This window comes from Oratosquilla oratoria, chromosome 43 (assembly GCF_046742065.1).
Source record: "Oratosquilla oratoria isolate Oo_2021 chromosome 43, ASM4674206v1, whole genome shotgun sequence".
In the NCBI taxonomy this organism is placed as follows: Eukaryota; Metazoa; Arthropoda; class Malacostraca; order Stomatopoda; family Squillidae; genus Oratosquilla; species Oratosquilla oratoria.
This window is the reverse complement of record NC_134819.1, coordinates 37,463,666-37,482,344: the sequence shown is the minus strand read 5'-3', so window position 1 is coordinate 37,482,344 and position 18,679 is coordinate 37,463,666. Positions and strand designations below refer to the sequence as shown.

Sequence of the window (18,679 nt, the reverse complement as noted above, 5' to 3'; positions counted from 1 at the left end):
GGAGTTGCTAAATGTGAAGGAGGATAGGGAGGGAAAGGTGGTTGCAGTGGGAGGTGCTAAGAAAATGACTGTAATGAGTGAAGTAAATGGAGGGGAAATAAGGAAAGATGAAGTGAAGGCAGTTGTTAAGATGATGAGAGAAGGTAAAGCACCTGGGTTGGATGGATGGCCTGCAGAATGTCTGAAAAAAGGAGGTACAGTGATGGTGGACTGGAGGAGTGCCTGTATAGTTCTATTAATACTTTACAAGGGAAAAGGGGACAAGTTTGAGTGTAGTAGTTTCAGAGGGATTAGCTTCCTGAGTGTAGTTGGGGAGGCTTATGGGAGGGTCTTGATTGAGAGGATTAGGAGAGGAACAGAGGGAGTAATTGGTGAGGAACAATGTGGGTTTAGGACAGGTAGGGGTTATGTAGATCACATTTTATGGTAAGACATGTATGTAAGAAAACTTTAGGAAAATGTAAGGATTTTTTTTTGGCTTTCATGGATTTGGAAAAGGCTTATGACAGGGTAGACAGGAAAGCACTGTGGGAGGTATTGCAGATATATGGGATACGAGAAAAGCTTTTAAGAGCAGTCAAGAATTTTTACGAGAGTAGTAGAGCTTGTGTTAGGATAAGAAATGGAGAGAGTGAGTGGTTTGAGGTAAAGGAGGGACTTTGTCAGGGATGTGTTATGTCACCTTGGATGCTCAATATATACATGGATGGGGTGGTGTGAGAGGTAAATGCAAGACTAGTGGGTTGGGGATTGGAGATGCTTAAAGAAAATGAAGAAAAATGGGAGATAAGCCAGCTGTTGTTTCCTGATGACACTGCTCGGAGCAGGATCAGAGGAGGAATTGAGGAAGTTAGTGACAAGAGTTTGGGAAGGTGTGCAAAAGAAGGAAGTTGAAGATAAATGCGAGTAAAAGTAAGGTGATGAGATGTACAAGGGGAGAAAGTAGCAGCAGAGTGGAAGAGAAGGGAGAAAGACTGGAGGAAGTGGATAGTTTTAGATATTTGTGTGTGAATGTGGCAGGAAAGGGAGGAATGGAGGTGGAGGTAGAACGTAGATTGAGAGAAGGTAGCCTTGGAGGATTAAAAAGTGTAATGAGAAATAGACATTTGGGAATGGATGCTAAGAGGAGATTGTATGAAGGAGTGATTGTGCCAACAGCACTGTATGGGGCAGAAACATGGAACATGAGAGAGGAAGAGAGGAGGAGTTTGAATGTGTTAAAGATGAGGTGCCTGAGAAGTATAATAGGGGTTACTAGGTTGAATAGAGTGAGAAATGAGGTGAGGAAGAGAACACGGGTGGAAAGGGAGTTGGGAGGTAGGGTTGATGAAAAATTATTGGGATGGTTTGGACACATGGAAAGAACAAGTGAAGAAAGATTAGTAAAAGAGGTGTAGAGGGCAGAGGTAGAATGTGTGAACAATGAAGGGGTGACCTAGGATGAGATGGATGGATGGGGTAAAAGGGGCATTGGGAAAGAGGGGAATGTCTATTGAGGAAGGACAGAAGAGGACAGAAGATAAGGGTGAGTGGAGAATGGTTGTGTATGGATGATGCTGTGATGCATGAAAGGGAGTGGGTGGGAGATGGGGGGTGAGGGAGTATGTGTGAATGATATTTTGACACAGCCCAAAGGGCTTCCTCCTTGTCTTCTCTTTTTCTGCATGAGGTATTAGAGAGGGAGGTTTGTAGATTAAATGAAGCAGCCTTGCTGTGGATGTGCTGTGTCTTGCTACATCCAGGGCAGTGAGTGAGATGCAGGGATGACCTGTCATCCAGGAGGAGCCAGAAAAAGAGGGGAGGAGGGGTGGTGATTGGTAGTGGAGTATGTGGGGATGAAATGGGTGGGAGTGAATTTATGCTTTTGACTTAGGCTACCTCTCTTGTACATACATACATACATAACATACGAACAAGGATTATCGAAATTGGAACTACCAACACTGGAGCAGAGAAGAGAAAGAGGTGATCTACTGACTATATTTAGAGTCATGAAATGAATGGAAATCCTTGATAGGAATGACTTACTAAAAAATGACAATGGAAAAACAAGAGGTCATGAAAAGAAACTCAAAAAGGATAACTATAGAAGAGATCAGAAAAAGAGTAGCTTCCGAGAGAGTGCTGGATACCTGGAATAACTTAGATAAAGAAACAATGTGTGCAAATACTATTCAAGATTTTAATAAAAAAAACTTGATGCTGAAAGATACAAAGACAGATCACCATGAACATTGCTCCCTTCCCATATAATACAACTAGGTAAATACATCAAAGGCTTTTTCCCCCTTACAAGGGAGGTAGCCAAAAAACAAAGGCATAAAAACCACTCCCACCCATTCCATCCCCCATATACTCCAACCCCATCTACCCCCTACCCCCTTGGCACCTCCTAGATGACAGGTCATCCCTGCATCTCACACACTGCCCTGGGTCAGTAGCAGTGTCACAAGACACAGCGCATCTACAGCAAGGCCGCTTCATTAAATTGCTGAACCCTTCTCTGTCCCTTCATGCATAAAAGGAAAAGACAGGGAGAAATCCCTCTGGGCTATGTCAATTTATTTTTCACACATACCTCACCCCCCATCCCCCACCCACTCTCATACATCACAGCATCATCCATACACAACCATTCTCCATTCACCCCTATCTTCTGTCCTCTTCCATCCTTCCTCAACAGACATTCCCCACTTTCCCAATGCCCCTTTTACCCCATCCATTCATCTCATCCTAGGTTGCTCCTTCATGTTCAGTCCTTCCACCTCTACTTCCCACACCTCTTTTACTAGTCTTTCTTTACTCATTCTTTCCAGGTGTCCAGACCATCCCAATACTCATGCATCAACCCAATCTCCCAACTCCCTCTCCAGTCCTGGAGCTGCAGCGTCAACATCGTGGGACCACCCCCCAACCCTAAGAGTTGGGGGCCAAACAGGACTGCTTGGACAGACAGTCTAGGGAACGACAACCACAACAACAACAACTCCCTCTCCATCCCCACTCTCCTCCTCACCTCCTTTGTAAGGGGGAAAAAGCTGTTGGTATATGTATTTACCTAGTTATATTTTGTGGGAGAAGAGCTATGCTCGTAGGGACCCGCAGTTGTGTCTTTCCGCATCCAGTTCTTTCTTAAAGTTGTGTAGTTTTAGCACTCACTATTTTCTCTTTCAATTTATTCCATATATCTATCACTCTATGTGGAAAGCTATTCTTTTTCAGATCTCTTCTGTAACTGCCCTTCTTAAGTTTCTTCTTGTGTCCCCTTTTATCAACTTCAACTGCATTTCTTACACTTTTTAACATGTGGAGAGCTGACAACTGGCAACTGCTCTCCTCTCCCTACCATTTTGAGCCAGTGACACAGAAACAGTCCTACAATGATATACATACATACATACATACATATACCAAGGCTTTTTCCCCCTTACAAGGGGGGTAGCCAAAAAGAAAAAGGCACAAAATCACTCCCACCCATTCCATCCCTGAATACACTCCACACCCCTCCACCCTCCCTCTTATCTTAAAACTTAAAAGTTTTACAATGATATAACACAGACAATTCTCCAAAGTTTGTTCCCAGAGATATCTGTGGAGATTTCAAGGACTACCATCAGCCCCTGTGGGACTGTGGGTTTTCCACTTAGAGAAACTTGAGGTAACAACTGATTGACTGAAAAAGAAAGAGACAAAAAAATGTTACCTTATAGTCATACAGCATGACAAGCTCTGTACCATGGAACCTGAGGTCATCTGCGTTAGTTTGGTTCATATGGTGCTGACTGATGCCATAGCTAGCTTGGTGTCCACCCCCAGCCCCACTTCCTAGCATTCCTGCTGGAAGAGTCACTGTTCCACCTAGACCCAAAATGCCACCTCCACTTCCATTTGCTCCAGCCGCTCCACTTCCCTGCTGAAGGTGATCTGAAGAGAAACATTGGTAAACTCCACATTCTTTAAATGCCATAGTTCTTCAACATAGTGTTACATTCTATAAGGCAATTTCATCATAAATGAAACTTGGCTGTCTGACTGATGAAGACAACAAGCCAAGTACCTGCACGTAAAGCAATATTCAAAAGGGCCGTTGTGAGACAAGTAGATTTTCCAAAATTATGAATATTAATAAAAATGAACAAAAGTATTGCATGGAAATTGATTAGCAAAACAATATGAAACAGTGCCTTGTCTCCCTTTTTAGCTCCTACTTTCAATCATTCTACCACCCTTCACAGTAGCAGATGCAATCAATTAAGAAAAATATACTGCACGTCAGTCAAAGTAAGATGAACATTGATATGGCACAACCTAATCCAAACACAGAAATCTGTTGCTTAATACAACACATACCTTGGATGACATTTGCAGGGTACACAAAGCCTGATGGGACAAATCCTTCCTGTCCATCAGATCTTAAAACCCAGTACCAATCGGGATCTTCTCTGTTTAATACAGTTACAAATTCTCCTCTTTCAACACTAACGTCATTTTCATCACGAGCTATGAAAGTGTAGAGTACTATGAATCTTCCAGCTGGATCCTAACAAAAGAAATAGATTAATATATTAATATTTGTAAGCCTCCTAAAAAAAAAAAAAAAAAAAAAAAATAATAATAATAATAATTAATCCTTACCTATTTGTTACACCAAAACAAATATCTTTATGTGTAAAAGTAGAGGGAGTGACCTAGGATGAGATGGATGGATGGGATGAAAGGGGCTTTGGGGAAGAGGGGAATGTCTGTTGAGGAAGGACAGGAGAGGACAGAAGACAGGGGTGAATGGAGAATGGTTGTATATGGATGATGTTGTGAAGCATGAGGTGGAATGGGTGGGGGATTGGGGGGTGAGGTAGTATGTGTAAGAAAAATTTGACGCAGCCTGAGGGGATTTCTCCCCATCTTCTCCCTTTCTGCATGAGAGACAGAGAGGGGGGGGGGTCACCGATTTAATGATGCGGCCTTGCTGTGGATGTGCTGTGTCTTGCAACACTGCCTCTGACCCATCATCCAGGAGGTACCAAGGTAAGAGGGAGGGTAGAGGGTGGAGGGGAGTGGAGTGTATTTAGGGATGGAATGGGTGGAAATGGTTTTTATATCTTTTTCTTTTTGGCTACCTCCCTTGTAAGGGGGAAAAAGCCTTTGGTGTAGGACGCAGGTGTGTTTCCCTAGTGCGGGGATAGGAGATGTTAGAGATAGGATTGAAGTGTTTAGTAGGGGAAGGTAAGGACCCCCTGTAGTTTGCTTAAGTGCCGGGGGCAATGATATAGGTAAGTTAGGGAGTGAGGAATTGTTTGCTTGGTTCCAGGATGCGCTAGATAAGATTAGAAATATGGGAGGTGTTCCTGTTGTATGTGGAATCCTTCTGAGGCGTAGAGTTGGAGGCATGTGGCATTCCAGGGCTATTGCAATGAATTGCAGGCTGGCAAAACATTGTAAGGCCAATGGATGGGCATTTGTAACTGGGACCGCTTTTACGGTAGGAATCATCTATATACAAGGGACGGGGTGCACTTGTTGCCCAGAGGATTTCAGCTCCTTGCTGAATCCCTTGAGCGAGAGGTAGGCATCCTACAGGGTTTTTTAGGGTAGATTACATGGGAGTAGGGGGGGGAAGTATCGCAATATAGTTTAGGCAATAGAAACAACTTAGAGAGGGACTGTGAAAAGAATCACCAAAGCAGGTGGAGGGAAGATAAACTTAAAGTTTACTATACAAATAGCAGAAGCATAATTAACAAAATTGATTTGCTGCAAAGTAAAGCATGCATAGAGAACTTTGATATTATAGCTATTACTGAGTCCTGGATCAACATGGCTGATAAACATTTCCTTCCAGAAATTGAAATAGAAGGATATAAGTTTTCTCACAAGGATAGGGTTGGCAGGAGTGGGAGAGGTGTAGCATTTTTCATTAAAAATACAATAAACTATCATCAACAATTCAATTAAGGAAGAGGACTGTACGGAATCCATTTGGGTAGAGATTATAGGCAAGAATAAGAAAGTTATTATTGGCATCTTGTACAGACCTCCTAACCTCAGCATTGAGCAGACTGATCCCCTGATTCATGAAATTCACAGAGCGTCCCAGTACAAAAACGTTGTGATCATGGGAGATTTTAATTATAGAAACACTGACTGGGAAACTTTAATAGAAGATCAGGAAACAAAGAAATTCCTAGATGTGGTGCAGGATAATTTCCTAAAACAAGTGATTACCGATCCTACGAGGGGAGTAAATACTCTGGACTTAGTTTTAACTAATAATGAGCACCTAATGAGTAACATAAAAGTGGGAGATAGTCTAGGCTCTAGCGATCATCAAGAAATAAGATTTAATATTATTTGGGAAGAATTAAAAAGTACAAATAACGTCCAAGTACCAGACTTCAGGAGAGCAAACTTTGACAATATAAAAACCTATTTGAAATTGAATATGAAATGTCATGTGGACATTTCGGACATTGTCGAGTCTCAGTGCGTGACTGGGGGGTCAGATCATGACCAGGGGTCGGGTCACGGAGAGTAATATGCATACCTTGGGTCAGGTCATTTGGGGGTGAGGGCTCAACAGACAGTTCAGTGATTTGGATGAAATGTATAGCAATCTAACTGATTTAATTATTAATGCACAAAATACATTTATCTCCCTGAACTCAATACAGAAAAATAGTAATACTCCCAAATGGATGACGGACTGATTAAAACATGAGATCAGAAAGAAAAGAGGACTTTACATAAAAATAGAAAATGGGGAAACACACCTTAGATCAAGATATAACGAAATGGCAAAGCTGGTTAAAAAGAATACATGTACAGCGAAACGTAATTATGAAATTAAGGTTGCTAGTCAAACAAGATCCAACCCAAAGGGTTTCTTTCATCTCTATAGAACAAAAAAATAAAGAAAGAATAGGACCAATTAAAAATGATGAAAATGTCATGATAGAATCGGAGGAAAAAATGAGTGAGGCGTTTAACAATTATTTTCTATCAGTGTTTACTAATGAGAGGTTAGATAAAGTACCTGACTGCGATCCGATTTTCAGAGGGGATGAAGAAAGTAGATTATCTAATATCAGCATTAGCAAAGTAGAAGTAGTCAAGCAGATTGAAAGACTTAAAGCTACAAAATCCCCAGGTCCAGACGAAATTTTTCCGAGAATGCTAAAGGAGTGTAAATTTTAAATCTGCGACCAATTAACTGAACTATTTAATAAATCAGTAGGCACTGGTTTTGTGCCTACTGCTTGGAGGCAGGCAAACATTGTTCCTGTTTTTAAGAAGGAAGATAGATCATCTATATGCAACTACAGGCCAATCAGTTTGACATCGGTTACAGGAAAAATGCTTGAATCTGTAATAGTAAATAGACTCAGAGAACACATCAAAAGACATAATTTAATTCATGATTCACAGTATGGTTTCTCCGAGGGTAAGTCACATGTGACTAATCTTCTATCCTTTTACATTAAAGTATATAAGGCGTCAGATAACAATGATAATTGCGATATTATTTACCTTGACTTTAGCAAAGTGTTCAACAAGGTGCCACACCAGAGACTACTAAATAAAATCAAAGCCCATGGCATAGGAGGAAAAGTGTTAGAATGGATTAGAGCTTGGATTAGTAACAGAAAACAGCAGGTCACCATAAATGGAGTAAAATCTAGGTGGGGCAATGTTACTAGTGGGGTCCCCCAGGGCTCGGTTTTGGGTCCCTTGTTGTTCATTATGTACATAAACAACTTAGACGACGGGATAAATTGTGATGTTAGTAAGTTTGCGGATGACACTAAAATAGGATGCCTAATTAGGTCAGGAGATGACACAGAGATTCTGCAGGATGATCTTAACAAATTGTTCACATGGTTGGTGAAATGGCAAATGAACTTCCAATATCTCTAAGTGTAGCATGTTAAACGTAGGGCTACACAACCCCGAAAATAGATACAGCTTTGATAACACGCTTTTAGAGAAAACTGAGTGCTAGAGAGACTTGGGAGTTCTAGTGAGTCCGGACCTTAAAACCAGGAAACAGTGCATTAGCACCAGGAATAAAGCTAACAGAGCATTAGGTTTCATTACTATGACAGTAACGAATAGAAGTGCAGAGGTAATTATTAAACTCTATCTATCGATAGTTAGACCCATCCTTGGCTATGCTGTAGTTTTGGTCTCCGTCCTACAGAATGGACATCAATTCACTAGAATCAGTACAGAGAAGAGTGACCAAAATGATACATGGACTCAGAAATTTGCCCTACGAAGAGAGGCTTAGGCACCTTAACCCCTTCCATATGGTGCCGCATACGTAGGCGGCAGGCGCGGATCCAGGGGGGGGCTGAAGCCCCCCCAAAATTTGTTCTTCCATGAATCATTGTAAGGGTGTCATTTAATCGATTTTAGTACTTTCTGATGTTTTGCCAGGTCCAGGGGTTAAATAAACTGACAGCATGTGTGCGGTATTTGGGCGGAATTGTGCTGTGTTTGGCATTTGTTTAATTCCATTTATCTGTTTTGTGCTGCGCGTGTTGTAGGGTTGCCAGGGTTGTGTCTCAGTTGCGCTGAAAAGGGATAGAAAGGAGATATACAGCGGCGGCGCCAGGAATTTTTAGTTGGGGAGGCTAAGGGGGGGCTGAGCAAATTTTGGGGGGGCTAATAATAATATGATAATACACATATATTATCCTCATTTCAGAAGGGGAGGGGGTTAATGGTAGGGCTAGCACTGATGGCTGACAAATCTTTAGCCCTGGCAATTAAAAATTCCACTTAATAAAATTATTTCAATGAGTGTTTTAAATTTTCAATTTGCTCATTTCAGTCGGAGGGGCTAATGAGGGGGCTGGCCACTTTTTTGGGGGGTGCTAAAGCCCCCCCAAGCCCCTCCCTGGCGCCGCCACTGGAAATATACCACGTTTGTTGGCCGTTTAACATACCTGTATTGTCACCTATATGATTGTTTTGTGTTGTTGAAGCAATCAATCAAGAAGTATCATTTGCAAACAGTAAGTATTCAGGAATACCACAGGCTTTATAGATATCGATAATGTAAATAAAAAACAAAATAGGACCTAGAGTACTACCTTGAGGGACCCCCATACTTACACCCATTAATCTCGATTTAACACCGTTAAATAAGACAACTTGATTATGATTAGATAAATATGACTGAAACATCTGAAGTTCAAAGTCTCTTATTCCGTACTCAGCCATTTTCATCAATAGAATACTATGATCAACTGTGTCAAAAGCCTTTTTAATGTCTAGAAAAACTTCGGCACATATTTTTTATTAGATAGTCGAGTTGCAATATATTCTTGTAAGAGAGCAACAGGCATATATGGTGAGTGGTTTTCACGGAATCCAAATTGATTATCGAAAATGATCACATGGTACTCAAGGTAATCTACCAATTGCTCAAGAATAATGGTTTCAAGTACTTTAGACAATACCGGAAGGATCAAAATCGGATGAAAATTTGATACGCTTGATGTGGGCCCATCTTTATGGATCAGGTGTACTACAGCAATTTTTAGGACATTAAGAAAACAACTCTGTTGAAAGCACACAGTGATTAAATGCATGAGTAAATGAATAATTTTGGGAGCAGCAAGTTTAAGGATCTTTGTATTAAGGCAATTATAGCCATTGGACTTATTTTTAAGATTATTTATAATACGCAAAATATCATGAGTTGATGGTTTTATTAGACTAAATTGTGATGAGACTGGAGTTATATATTGAAGTGGGTTTCCTGGGTCATTTGGCAGCTTATCAGCCAATAAACTACCAATTGAACAGAAAAAGTTATTAAACATGTCAGCAATCTCATAGTTGTCAGTTACCTGCCTGTTATTGTGAATAAACAAATTGGGAGTATTATTACTTCTCTTTTTATTAATTACTTCAAGAAGTATTGACCAGAGTTTCTTCGGAACCGATGAATTTTCTTCAAGTTTTTTGAGATAGTATTGCTTGCGAGCCGATTTAATTGATGAGTTGAGAACATTACGATATCTGATAAAATTGTGTTTATTAAGTTCAGAGTTGCACTTAATGTATTTTTTATAAAGTTTATTTTTTTAAATTAATGCATTTCAATAAGTTATTTGTTATCCAAGGTTTGATTGGTATCTTTCTTCTTGATGTTATTTTAGTCGTTAATTTAGTAATTTCTTCATTAAATGTAGTTATCAAACAATTGGCGAAATCATTGTGGTGACAAGTATAATGCACAGTTGCAGTTAACCGTTGAGGTGTAAGCATCTACTCGAGTAAGCAGGTAAACTATTACTTATTCGTTTATAATATCTCTTGCAATTGTTTAATAACCCAAAGGAAAATTGAATAGTGGAACATCTTTCTATAAAAGAAAATTATTACTTTAACTTGATATCGAGATTACCATGTATTTTCCCAAATGATATTTAATTTAATCTAGCAGTTCTCCACAATGTTCTTCCATTTCCTTCTATAATTTTTACCAGAGACCTTACTTGAGATTATGTTTGTGGCAGAATTCTTCTATGAAAATAAGCCTGTGTCAGATATTTGTTTTTTGCTCCTGCCAGGCTGGCAGGTCCAGTGAAATGAAGCGAGCAGGGGAAGCCGCCAAGATCACTGCATTTTTCAAGCGACGACCTGAATGTGTGCAGATGGATAATGCCACAACAGAGGCAAGTTCCAGAGGAAGCCAAGACTGCCGAGGTCCCCCACTCGTCATGTGAAGACGGCACAGTTGCAGTGGCAGCTTCTCAAGAGCCTCGACTTGACATTGCTGATTTCGTGGGGAAGAAGGGAACAGATGCAGAGAAGGTGGTCATCATCCACCAGAAAGTCCCAGTTATCGAGGCTCTTCCATTCAGCTACGAAGGCGGTCAAAAGAGGCGGTTCCAGCCTGCCTGGTGCTTGACATACCCGTGGCTCAAATATTCAGTTTTGAAGAGCGGAGGATACTGGGTGGCTTGTGTGCTTTTCGCCAGTGACAACCGGGACTGGAGGCCAGACTAGGCTCGGAGCCCTCGTTTTGGAGCCTATGTCCAAGTACAAGAAGGCCCTAGAGGTTTTGGCAAACCACAACCAGCATAGCTACCATGCCGCTGCCATGACCCGTATGGAGGCCTTTCTCGACACTGTACGTGACCCGTTGAGGGCCATCGATGCAATCTTTGCCCACAACGAGGCAGGAACGAGTTGCAAAAAACCGTCTTTTACTCGTTCCGGTAATCGAGAGCATTCTTTTTTGTGGTCGCAACATGGTCCCCCTCAGAGGACACCGTGACGATGGCCCTTTCTGATTGGTCTTGCCGTCGCTGAGTCTGTGCTAGCTCAAACTGTGGAGCCGAGCCGAGCCCTGCAGTCCCCTATGGTCGATCTAGTCTCAGCGTACGCTAGAATTGGTGATGTGGTGACGCATCTAAACAAGACTCGAGAAGGTGCACTGACCAGCTTCCAGGACATCTTCAAGAAGGAAGAGGGATTCCTCCAGGAGATCGTTTCATCACATGACACCATTCCTGTACCTCGAGTTTGCAAGCGCCAAACGCAGCGAGCGAATTTACCCTTCCAGACAGCTGAGGAGTATTACCGAAGATCTGTATATGTCCCATTCCTCGACCATGTATTGACTGAGCTGCAGACCCGGTTCGGGAATGATATTATTCCTGTTGGCTTCAATATCAAGAATCTGCTCAGCAGCGCTGACGGAGATGTTGCTGCTGTACTGGAAGCGGCAAAGGTTTATGAGGCTGACATCGAGACCTTGAGCCTCGTGAAGGCGGAAGCAGAGCGCTGGTATTCAACAACAATGAAGTTCGAATCCATGGGAGATGCCCTTGCCCACGCCTAGACCTGAATGTATCCGAACCTGGCCAAGCTCCTCCGAGTTTTGATCACGCCCCCAGTCTCGAACGCAGAGGCCAAGCGTTCATTTTCAACCCTGAAGCGACTGAAGACCTACTTAAGTAATACTATGAGTCAAGATCGCCTCAACGGCCTGGCGCTACTCGGCGTTCACAATGAAATCAGTATTGAAATAGGCAGTGTAATCAATGTATTTGCCCCAAAAAAACAGAGGTTGATGTTCGTGTGAGATCCCATGAACAATGCTGTGTTATTAATGTAATTTAGATACTTTTATTAACAGGTTCAGAAGTTCATACACGTTTTTGTTTGTATTTCTGTTTTTAAAGCTACTTTTATTTTTTATTACTTTCATGAGTCCAAGTGCACTAACACTACACACGGATCCTGAAATAATTTCTCTCTATGCGAGAGTATACGTGTGCCAGTGCTTTATCACTGACTAGCACAAGCGTGTAACAATATAAAACGAATATACATTCTATTATATATGTCTAAAACACAGAAAAATCTGAAATACATTATTAAGTTAAGTATACCTCAGACTTCTGGTACATCAGACTACCCAGAGGAAGGAATTCATGTTAGCCCCCCCCAAATTTTTATCCTGGATCCGCCACTGGTAGGCGGCATGAGGAGCAAGTGGATATGCAAGGTTGCCATATCGGCGTTTTGATTATATTTATTGTAGTTGCCCCTGCGTAATGGCATACTCTCTAAACTGTCTTCATCACATTTTCTATGGTTATCAAAATTCACGGGTGAGAGAATGATCGATATAAGCGGTGACTATATTTTATGATGCGAGTATTATTATGGCACATCGTACGTCTGACAGCTAATGCTGCCCGCGAGATTTTGGCCCGGAGTGAAGAGGTTAACTTACACTCTGGAAAGACGCAGACTGTGGGGTGATCTAATAGAGGTGTTCAAGTGGATCAAAGGCTTTAACAAAGGTGATGCAAACAAGGTCATCATATTAAAACAACAGGGTAGGACTTGCAGTAATGGTTATAAACTGGACAAATCTAGATTTAAAAAGGAAACAGGCAAGAATTGATTTACTAATAGGGTGGTCGATGAATGGAACAGACTTAGTAACCATGTAGTAAGCGCTGAAACTATCAGTTGTTTTAAGAAACGATTAGACAACTTTATGGATGGGGATGACAGGTGGTGATGGATATGGAGCTGCCTAGTGTAGGCCTTATGGTCTCTTGCAGTGTCCTTCATTCTTATGTTCTTATGTATGTATGTAAAAGTAGATAAGATCTGATAATAACTACTGTTGTTTCAGTAAAACTGTGTATTTGATATATTCATCTGTCCATCTATATGAGCATACCAAGGGCTTCTTTTCCCTTATAAAGGAGGTAGCCAGTCAAGACATGCACCCACTTCCACCCATTCCACTCCTATCCACCACTTTTGTTACCCTCTTATCTTAGTGCAACAAGACACCATATATCCACAACAGGGCTGCTTCATCCCCTCATGCAGAAAATAGAGAAGACAGGGAGAAATCCCTTCAGGCTGCAGCAAAATATCATCCATACACAAATATTTTACCCTCACCCCTATCCCTGCCTTCTCCTTTCCCTTCTTGACAGACATTCTCCTCTTGATCAGAACCCCTTTCACCCTATCCATCCACCTCATCCTTGGTCGTCCCTTTATGTTCACTCCATCCACCTCTACTCTCCACACTCTTACTAATTATTTCTTCACTCATTTTTTCATGTGCCCAAACCATCCCAATAATCTTTCATCAGCCCTATCTGCCAGCTGTCTGTGCACTCCTACTCACCTCCCCATTTCTCATTCTATCCAATCTTGTAATCCATACCATACTTCTCAAAAACTTCATCTTAAACACATTCAAGCTTTTCCTCTCTGCTTCTCTTAAATGCCAAGTCCCCACCTCATGCAGTATCATAGGCACAATTACCCTTTCATATAATCTTTTTGCCTCCATTCCCAGATACCTATTTTTAATGACACTTTTCAATCCCACAAGATATTTACTTGGTTCTCTAAATTCACAGTTTACCTCCACCTCACTCCTCCATTTCCTGCCACATGCTACCCCAAATATTTAAAACTATCCACTTCCCCCAGCCTTTCTCCTTTAAGACTTACTTCCAACTCACTGCCACCTTCTTCCCTTGTACATCTGACCACTGTACTTTACCCATATTTACTTTCAACTTTCTCCTATTGCATACTTTTCCAGACTCTTGTCATCAACTGCCTTAATCCCTCCTCTGACCACACTAACAATCCCTAGACAACAACATAATATATTTTCCCTGAGCAACTTGTGGACCTGCATGGAGGATGTTGCTGGTTACCTAAAGGCCACAGGTAACCAGCATCAGTGATCAGTATGACAGCTAAAATGTATGAAAGATTGTGAAAGAACCAATGAAAGATACATGTATGTGGTGGTCCTGCAAGATGGAGAGCAAAGCTGTCTAATTTCAAAACCTATCAAACCCCTCACCTCCATCAGGAGTTGCAGCCCTGGGGGGCTGACACTCAGTCTTTGGACTAGGCCCATAATCTCTATCAACTTCAACTGTATTTCTTACACTTTTTCAAACATGGAAAGCTGACAACTGGTAACTTCTCCCCTTCCCCTACCTCTTTCAGCCAGAGACATGAAAATGGTCCCACATTAATACAACACAAAAACATTACAAAATTTCTTTCCAAACAACTTTGTGAGGCTGTGGGTTTTCCACTTAGTGAAGTGTAATGAGAAATAGACATTTGGAAATGGAAGCTAGGAGGAGATTGTATGGTGGAGTGATTGCGTCGACAGCACTGTATGGGGCAGAAACATGGAACATAAGAGAGGAAGAGTTTAAATGGGTTTGAGATGGAATGGCTGAGATGGAAAGGGAGTTGGGAGATAGGATTGATAAAAGAGTACTGGGATGTTTTGGACACATGGAAAGAATGAGTGAAGAAAGATTAATAAAAGAGGTGTGGAAGGCACAGGTGGAAGGAATGAACATGAGAGGGCAACCAAGGATGAGATGGATGGATGGGGTAAAAAGGGCATTGGGAAAAAGGGGAATGTATGTTGAGAAAGGAAGGGAGGGGACAGAAAATAGGGGTGAGTGGATTTCACATTCCATGATGCATCACAATGACACAAAAAGACGTGGGTATGGCACCATAAGCCACATCCTAGCAAGAGACATATTTACTCGCTATCCTTAATAAAAATGTGTATGGATGTTGAATTTGACAACTACTAGGTTATCTTAGGCTAGATGATAAGATCTAGGATTATAAACATAAGTAATGATAGATGACCAGTTACAGGAGTTTTTTTCTGCACAGACAGCAGAGGAATACATAACTGGGGCTTTCCATGGAAGAAGTCAGGAGGCATCCAAACGACTATGCCACATGAAAGTAGTATATCTGTGCATATGGAGCTATACTTTAAATTAGATTTAATAGGTAATGACAGATAAATTGTACACCTTTTTCACACAAAAATAAAGTAGATGGATTGTGTGAAGCCAGGTTAATAGAAAATGAATAGGCTTATAGATATAACAGCCTGGCACTTGCTGTTGGCACTTGTGTTGTGCACCCAATATAAAAGGAAAGGGACATGGGCAGTGGTGTCTCTGACTCACTTGCTTGTGCCCTGTTCATGCACACATATTCTAGGGTTAGGTAAAAATTGAGGTGGATGGATGGGGTGAAGGGGCTTTGGGGAAGAGGGGAATGTCTGTTGAGGAAGGAAGGGAGAGGACGGAAGACAGAGGTGAGTGGAGAATGGTTGTATATGGATGATGTTGTGACTGCATGAGGAGGAATGGGCGGGGGGGTGGGGGGTGGGGTAGTATGTGTGAGTAAATTTTGACGCAGCCCGAAGGGATTTCTCCCCGTCCTCTCCTTATATGCAAAGGGGGACGGAGAGGGGGGGTCGCCGATTAAATGAAGCGGCCTTGCTGTGGATGTACTGTGTCTTGCGACACTGCTTCTGACCCAGGGCGGTGGGCAGGGTGCAGGGATGACCCGTCATCCAGGAGGTGCTCAGATGAGAGGAAGGGTGGGAGGGGTGTGGAGTGTATTTAGGGATGAATTGGGTGGGAGTGTTTTTATGCCTTTCCCTTTTTGGCTACCTCCCTTGGAAGGGGGAAAAAGCCTTGGTATATGTATGTATGTATGTACATTATGTAAATTAAATAGTTTTTGCACCACACCTTTAATTTCATTCCCAGTGAAGATAAAAAGCCTAAATAAAAGGCAAATAGACATTCTAGCTACTGGATTGAAGGAAGTGATCAAATCATGGCTGAGGTTTGATACATCAATTCAAACACAATTGGTAGTCTGTGACAATGGAGAATGGTTGTGTATGGATGATACTGTGATGCATGGAAGGGAGGTGGGGGATAGAGGATGAGGGAGTATGTGTGAATGATGTTTAGATGCAGCCCAAGGGGAATTCTCCCTGTCTTCTCTTTTTCTGCATGAGGGGATGGAGAGTGGGACAGCAATTAAATGAAGCAGCTTTGCTGTGGATGTGCTGTGTCAGCTACATTGCTTCTGACCCAGGGCAGCAGACGAGATGCAGGGATGACCCATCATCCAGGAGGAGCCAAGAAAAGAGGGAAGGAGGGGTGGTGAATAGGAGTGGAGTATGTGAGGATGAAATGGATGGGAGTAGAATTATGCCTTTGACTTTGGTTACCTCCCTTGTAAGGGGGAAAAAACATAGGTATATGTATGTATGTATGAAACTTGAGGCAACATTCAATGAATTAAAGATGACAAAAGATAGGTTAAACATATTGAAGAAAAGAACATTTGGAAGATAACCATCTCAGTTTCATAAATGGAAGATCAAGCATATCAACCATGTTAAGTTTATATTCAAGTGTGATTTATGTACTGCAAGAGAGAGTAAAGATGCAATTCTATGAAATATGACAAATTAAGGAATGACAGGATATATGAATAAACTGGGGATACAGCTGGGACTAGGAGAAAAGTACAACAGGCTAACTAAAGATCTTTGTTATATTGTGAGAATGGATGAAGGTAGATATCCTAAGAGGATGCATAAATGAGTGGTAACAGGAATGGAAATGAGGGTTAGACCAAGGAAAAATTGGATAAGTAGGGTGAATGAAGTTAATGGCCTTTTCAGTATATCAAACAAATAAAACTGTGTGTGAATGACAAAAGGAGTTGGAGAAGAATGTACAGGTTAAGCCAAAGACCTGTTGCATGAGAGTTGTAGACCTAGCATGAGCTTTCAGTATTACTGGGAAAGAAATAAGGTACAATTTTCACATGGTTTATAAGGAAGGAATTCAGAAAGATGAGTGAAATGAGAGGTGTAACAATGTTCATCTCCCATGCCCAGCCACCTCACTTTGTAGATAATAGTACATAGACTGATAAAAAAGTACGGTCTTAGAATTTCTGACACCAAAACAATGTTACATCAGCTCCTGAATATTAATGGTACTTCATGCTCCATGTAGCAAACACCAGGTAACTTTCTTCAGCTGAGTAACAGATTCCAGCAAGAATGAGTCTTCATCAGCTAAGATCCTTATCAGGTCTGGATCAGACCCTCAACTGAAGGGACTTGATATATCTACCTCAGAAGTATTTACAACTTATCATCCAACACAAAAATTATGCATCCAATATTTCTTTAAACAAAAGTAAAAGAATGTACCTTAAAGAAAGGGTGTATATCAGGTGTGGCTGTCCCACTCTGTACTGATGAGTCTGAATGTCTATTTGGTGCACTGCCAACCATTTTGCCTCCATAACTTTCACTGTCTGATCCAACCATGGCAGGATTGTCTGTTATATAACGGAAAACTTTGTAGCAGGTTTTTACTCTGTCCTTACATGTAGGGATAATTGGACTGGAGACCTATTATGTTCATTATAATCATTAAGAATATGAAAATTAAATAAAAAGATCTTTTCAATACTTTGCTTCAAATTAATATTCAGTATTCAAATAACAATGTACAAGTTCTAGAATCTGTATATGTAAAAAAAAAAGAAAAGAAGAAAAAACATATAAATAACTTTTGAAGTGTAGAATAGAAAAATAAAAAAGAAAAAACATTAATACAAGTCCTTCTCTACCTCCACAGAGAGGTCTCACCTGTTCCACCAGAGTTGACTGTTCCTATAGTTGTGTTGTGATCAGTATCAATCACTCCACCACTTCCATCTACTGATGTATGGTCTCTTGGCATTTTTTTCTGAAAAATGAAGAAAAAAGCCAATTTTTTGTGAAGTGTTTGGAACTCATGTTTAGCATGATTACTCAGTTGCCTTTTAGACATAGAAATCAGAAATGAAATGCATATACTTTCTAATAACACATAAAATTCAATAAACAGTTTACAATCAGAACACCTAAGTGCAAACAAGGCTTACCTTATGATTTACGGCCAATTCTCCCATCTGTGAGCCATATGGTGCACAATAGGAGTGTGGAATAAATCCTTCTTGCTGCCCATTTTCTGCTATCACATATACCCAGTCATTCTCCTGATACAGTACATTGACAACCTGGAAATAAATCTCTATGATAGGATCACTCATTCTATGATGATAAATTACTCTGCTTGAATTTCTCATAAGAAGTTTTATTACTATGTTTTCAATGTTCTACCATGTATTTCCATGAAATAAAGCAAAATGAATTTATATTTGTCTAAGCCATGGCAAGCCATAATTTCCCTTCTGTTGTGAAAAATACTTGCCCATTTATTATGACTGCTGCTAAGATCAGCTGTGAAGG

At 41.0% G+C, this 18,679-nt stretch overlaps 1 protein-coding gene across 1 annotated transcript in view; it reads right to left on the bottom strand.

Moving 5' to 3' along the window:
• LOC143022036 (SH3 domain-containing protein Dlish-like) overlaps positions 1–18,679 on the bottom strand; it is a 31,744-nt gene that overhangs the window by 8,544 nt on the left and 4,521 nt on the right. Inside the window, exons 2-6 of the mRNA XM_076179972.1 lie at positions 18,313–18,447; positions 18,035–18,134; positions 17,591–17,721; positions 4,351–4,540; positions 3,704–3,924 (exon numbers count right to left, since the gene is read on the bottom strand). Coding sequence (XP_076036087.1) covers positions 3,704–3,924; positions 4,351–4,540; positions 17,591–17,721; positions 18,035–18,134; positions 18,313–18,447 — 777 coding nt within the window. The remainder of the gene's footprint in view (positions 1–3,703; positions 3,925–4,350; positions 4,541–17,590; positions 17,722–18,034; positions 18,135–18,312; positions 18,448–18,679) is intronic.